The sequence below is a fragment of the Bos javanicus genome, chromosome 10 (assembly GCF_032452875.1).
Source record: "Bos javanicus breed banteng chromosome 10, ARS-OSU_banteng_1.0, whole genome shotgun sequence".
NCBI classification, from domain to species: domain Eukaryota; kingdom Metazoa; phylum Chordata; class Mammalia; order Artiodactyla; family Bovidae; genus Bos; species Bos javanicus.
Window position 1 is genome coordinate 25,612,984 of NC_083877.1, and position 6,075 is coordinate 25,619,058.

The 6,075-nt window shown below is 43.2% G+C and overlaps 1 protein-coding gene across 1 annotated transcript; it reads left to right on the forward strand.

The window, feature by feature from the left end:
• The first annotated feature begins 3,889 nt into the window (after nt 1-3,889).
• Nucleotides 3,890-5,122, forward strand: LOC133255182 (olfactory receptor 5AU1). The gene has a single exon (XM_061429733.1). It carries the CDS (start codon nt 4,415-4,417, stop codon nt 5,120-5,122), a length of 708 nt encoding a protein of 235 aa, XP_061285717.1. The 5' UTR covers nt 3,890-4,414.
• The last annotated feature ends 953 nt before the right edge of the window (nt 5,123-6,075 follow it).

A 6,075-nucleotide genomic window follows, 5' to 3' on the forward strand; every position in this document is an offset into this window, starting at 1 on the left:
ATAACAGAACTATCCCTAGAAAACCCCAAGTATGTGTTAAGCAAATCACATACCTCTAATTTTATTATGATCTTGATGGACAGAGAGGTTGTCCTCCACTGTAGCCTAGGTCACTGTGTACATTGGGAAACTGGAATAAAGGAAAGAAAAACTATAAAAACTTGTTTCTCCAGCACAGAAGAAATACAGATAATAAGTACATAAGAGTTCATTTCCGGGTTGAGATAGGGAGGTCCTTTGGGGCTACTGATCAGTGTATTGGCAGGGATCTGGTATGGATCTGTTCCCTTTATTCCCAGTGTCCCAGTTACCAGATTTCTCAAGGGTAAGAAACTCAGTAACTTTGCAAACGCACATTAATGGATCTATATGGGGCCAATTATTCTTACTTCTTCACCTGCCTGCTAAGCCCTCATTAATGAAGGCAACATCCTCCGCAGCTGTGACCTCATGGGCCACCCATGGGAAAAGATGGCTCTGGGGTGTCTCTTCCCAGTATAGGACCAGCTGTGAGTGCCTCTCAGGGTAGGGGCTGCCTCCCTCCCCTCACCACGTGAGAGGTTAAAGTCAATAGCAGGCTCTGATCCCCAGACTCAGTCTATGGACCCAATGAGTCTGGCTTTGTCATCACTGTTTTTCTAATGAAAGATTGTGTTCTGACCTCCAGAGCAACAGCTCTGCCACCAAGTCACCTGCTCTGTTGGAATTATATGGTTTTCTTATGAACATGGAAAGCAAACTTGAAGGACGAAATTCGTTGGTGCTTGACTATCACCAAGTAATACTCAGATTTCTGGGAATTGTTAACTCCTGATATGTCTTCTGGAAGGAAGGGAATGTCCAGGACAACCACCTTATCCTACAGGCTGATCTGATTTTCCAGGACATGGAGAATTCTAGCAACTCAGAAAAGGATATTTATATGTGGCTCAAGGGAAGATACTCCATGGTTTAGTGTTTCTCAAAGTGTGGCCAGTGACCACCTGTTTCAGATTCACCAGATTTGGGGGCCTGGCTTTAGATGCACTAGATCACATTTTCTGAAGTTGGTACCTAGAATCTGCACATGCAGCAAGCTTCTCCAGGGAACCTTGGGCAGAGCACCTTAACGTTTCAGAACCACTGTTTGAGGTCATTGTTGCTCACTGTTTGGGGTCATTGCTGCTCCCTCTGGCTGCCTGCTCTCCGTTGTACTCCCACTCTGTTATCCCAAGGAGGAAGGCAAAGAAACAGGTATACTAAAACCCTTGCTTATTCCTCCCTCATCTACAGGCCCCTGGCACCTGCTCTCATTCCTAAACACTCCACTCCAGCATGACTAGACTAGACCACTCAAGTTTTCTTCCTAGTTTCCATTCACAGGTATAAACTACAGCCAACAGAAATAGTGGTTACTCCAGCATCCTTTTTCCCCTCCAAGATGAACTACTTCCATTTATTTATTATTATTTTGGCCATGTTGCCTAACATGTGGGATCCTAGTTCCCCGACCAGGGATCATACCTGTGCCCCCTGAATTAGAAGCAAGGAGTCCTAACCACTGGACCGTCACGGAGACCCCACTCCAGCGTCCTTTGAAAGACTGTCAGAGATGTCAGTTTGTCCACAATCCCTTGCTTGACTAACTCTCTATACTCTGAATAGTTTTGAATTTAGTGCAGACTGGAGAAGAGGGATGGCAGAGGAAAGGGGAGAAGAAGAGAAAGCGAGTAGACACAAAGCGAGTAATAAATCAGAGGCTCTGATCAGCTACCCATTGCATTACCCACTACCCTACCCTTTTCCATCCCACCTCCCAGCCTGCGTGTTGACTCTTTTAATCAGAGAAGTACTTGCAGACCTGTTACCCACATTGAAACCACCTATTGAAGAAGGTGTGAACTCGGGTCTTAAGTTCTTCTTCACTCATAATAACCATTTCTCAGTTTCTTGAAGTCCCTGTAAGTTATTCATCCTGAGATTTTTACAGTTAATTCTTTAAAGTCCTTGTAATTTGCCTTGAAGCTGGGTTGGCTTTTGACACCAATAGGGCCAATGACGTTTGCAACCCAAATCTGGGGCTGTCTGCAATCCTGCAATAATAGGGTTTATTATAAACTAGCAACTGTTGGGTTCAGAATGGCTGAAATTTTACATATCAGTGACACCAAATAAGTCAGTTATGCTCCATGTGCTCTAAAAGATGTTACTAGTACCCTGTGTTCAAATTTGCCCTCTTGGGTTTTGTATTGCAACTTTATTAGGAGATGTTATCTCTTTGGGCATTACAATGATTTCTTCCAGTCACCACTCACAGTGTTCCATCAATAGCCATAGTGTCTTCAGTATCTACTTGATAGCTAAAATTTTTTTTAATTTTTATTTATTGATTTGGCTGTGCCAAGTCTTAGTTGTGGCATGTAGGATCTTTAGTTCAGCTTGTGAGCTATTAGTTACAGTATGTGGGATCCAGTTCCTTGCCTAGAGATCAAACCCAGGTCCCCTGCACTGGGAGCACAGAGTCTTAACCACAAGATGTTAACCACTGGACTACCAGGGAAGTCCCTCAACAAATTTATGGATAAATTTAGTTATCCATATTCCAGAGTCTTCCCCTGTTCTGGCAGTTTGCTGATTCTGGAAAGTTTGCCAATGGGACAAACTAGAATCTTTCGCCTGTTCATGGCAGCTTTCCTCTCTGGAATCTTCCCAACATCTTTCACAGCTCCATTATTCATTTACTCCTCAGGGCAGGAGGAGGGGGCTCAATTTTTTCCCTTTCTAGCCTCCTCTATCACATCTGCTGGTTTCAACGTCTTCACAACTGAGGATCCTCACCAAAGAGCACAGGATACTTAGCTGACTCCAGAGCCCAAGGTAATTCAGGAACAGGCAGCCAGTGGAGCAAGAGAGAGTGTGGTGCTCAGGTGGTACAGTTCAGTTCAGTTCAGTTGCCCAGTTGTGTCCGACTCTTTGTGACCCTATGGACTGCAGCACGCCAGGCCTCCATGTCCATCTTCAACTCCCATAGTTTACTCAAACTTATGTCCATTGAGTCGGTGATGCCATCCAACCATCTTATCTTCTGTTGTCCCATTCTCCTCCTGCTTTCAATCTTTCCCAGCATCAAGGTCTTTTCATATGAATCAGTTCTTCGCAGCAGGTGGCCAAAGTATTGGAGTTTCAGCTTCAGCATCAGTCCTTCCAATGAATATTCAGGAATGATTTCCTTTAGGATGGACGGGTTGGATCTCCTTGCAGTCCCAGGAACTCTCAAGAGTATATCATGACTTTATTCATCATGACTTTATTCATTCTCTGCATGTAAAAGGCATTTTTACAAAGCCCTAGTCCTGGGGAGGGGCTATTCCTTCCCTGCTGGCCCCAACATCCCTTGAGAACAAGGTGATTCTATTCACTGGAAATGATGGTGCCTCATGAAGGATGGGTGACGTTTTACCCTTGGCTGATGCTCTGGAGTGCAAGGTCTCAGTGTACACTCTGCAGCCTTATACCACACCTATTTCTCCACATCCCAACCCCCATCACCTTTAGAGTCCACAATAGTGCTTGACTTGTGCCAAGTTCTGAGAAGCAATTTTATAGCTGAGCCAACGAACCACCTTCCACTCCTCTAGAATTCTCCAGATCCTCTGAAGGCTTGTTTAGTCACTCTCACTTAGTACACGTTTCCCTTCTATTTTGTTTGGTGGTAGGTTGTTTGCTAAATCTCGTCGCTGTTACATTTATTTATTTTTATTGTTGTTTAGTTTTGTGTTAGATGTCTCTCTCCAACAAGAATAATCAAAGCTAACATTCTTTCTCAAAGTGCCGGGCTTTGTTCAAGTGCTTTACATGAATTAACTCATTGAATTTTTACAATAAACTTTTGAGATTAGTGTTTTTATCCCTATTTTACAGAAAACTGAAAATCAGAAGGAAGGTTAAGTAACATTCCCAAGGTTACATAGCTGGCTAATGGTGAGGTCTCAGTCTGGAACCTTGCCAGTCTGATGCCACAGCTTGTGTGCTTAAACACAGTATATATAGTCTCGAATATAGGCTTCTTGAAGTCAGACATACTTGAATTCCTGACAGGAAGAACATAGAGCTAAGTTTATAGAAGATGGTCAATAAATTTTTGGTAAGTAATTGTTTCATTATTTAGAATTTTTTAAGATCCCTAAGAGACCAAATTGCGTATATTTCTTTTCTATTTTCCATTGCTGTTCAAGTAATACTTCCTAAGTGACTAATCAGCCAAGTTGAGGAGAACTTCTCTATGACAGAACTCCACTGACAAAGCCAGACTTCCTCAGTGAGAGCAATCTTCAGAAGGCTGTCCTTAGGGCAGAATTAAGCCAGCGAGAGCCCCTGGGGGTTTCACTTCTTTCTGGTGGTCCTCTCTTTCCACGTCACAGAGCATTGAAGAAATATGGAAGGGGCCAACCTGAGTCAAGGGACTGAGTTTGAGCTTTTGGGGCTCACCAGTGACCCCTGGCTCCAGAAGCTGCTCTTCGTGGTGTTCCTGGGCATGTACACTATCACACTGCTGGGGAATCTAATCATGTTTCTTCTGATCCATGTAAGTACCACGCTGCACACACCCATGTACTCCCTCCTGAAGAGCCTCTCCTTCTTGGATTTCTGCTACTCCTCCACGGTTGTCCCCCAGACTCTGGTGAACTTCTTGGCCAAGAGGAAGGTGATCACCTATCTTGGCTGTGTGGTTCAGATGTTTTTCTATGCGGGTTTTGCCACCAGTGAATGCTATCTCATTGCTGCCATGGCCTATGACCGCTATGCGGCTGTTTGTAACCCCCTGCTCTACCCAATTGCCATGTCTCCTACGGTCTGTGCCTCTCTGATTGTGGGATCCTATGGTGCAGGATTTCTTAATTCTCTGATCCACACAAGCTGTATTTTTAGTCTGAAATTCTGTGGTACTCACGTGGTCACTCACTTCTTCTGTGATGGACCACCCATCCTGTCTCTGTCTTGTGTGGACACCTCACTGTGTGAAATCTTGCTCTTCATTTTTGCTGGTTTCAACCTTTTGAGCTGTACCCTCACCATCTTGGTCTCCTACCTCTTAATTCTCATCACCATCCTGAGAATTTCTTTCATGTTTCCACGTGTGTGAATATTTTTTATTACAAACTGACATTTATATTCTTCACAATGAAGTTCTCCCCTTAAATAACTTGAAGACCTTCACTGCTTGGGGGAAATCCTTCCTTATTTACAATCACCTCTTTGTAAAAACTGACTCCTTGACTTTAACATTTTTTAATTGTCTAATTATTTGAATAATACTGTAACAATTTCAGAAGCTCAGATTATATTCTATTATCTTTATTGACTTTTTTCCTGGACAAGTAACTACTTAGTTGCTTCCAAACTGAATGAACTTAGGCAAGTTACTTAGTTTTTCTGAGTCACAGATATCTCATCTTTTAACTGGTGTGAGTTTTAAGTGTTCAGTTAGATATTACAGGTAAATCATTCAGTACATGGTAGACATTCCTGGACTTCCCTGGTGGCCCAGTGGTTAAGTCTCCATGCTTCCACTGCAGGGTGCACAAGTTTGATCCCTGGTCGAGAAACTAAGACCCTTCGTGTCTCATGCCCCACCTTTTCCTTTCTATCGGCCCCTGTACATGCTCAGTTGCTTCAGCTGTATCTGATTCCTTGCGATTCCATGGACTGTAGCCTGCTAGACTCCTCTGCCCATGGGATTTTCCCAGCAGGAATGCCGGAGTGGATTACCATGTCCTCCTCCAGGGGGTCTTCCCCACCCAAGGATGGAACCTACAGGTCCTGAATTGGCGGGTGAATTCTTTACCACTGAGTCAGCAGGGAAGCCCTTTTTTTCCCCAGTGGTGTGGAATAATTTAAATAAGATAGGAATATTTGTTCTTTAAAAATGATACATGCTGTGCTGTAAAACCACCTGAGACTGGTGTGTCTTTAAAAGGTAGACCTTCAATTATACTTCCAATTTCTTATACAGTTATTAATTTCATTTTAGGTTTTTCCCTGCTTATTAAGTCAATTTCATCATTTATATTTTGCTCAAAAATTATTTCCTTCTTC

Bases quoted from the DNA above. Each gene is read 5' to 3' on its own strand.
- LOC133255182 (XM_061429733.1), top strand. From the start codon at position 4,415: ATGGAAGGGGCCAACCTGAGTCAAGGGACTGAGTTTGAGCTTTTGGGG.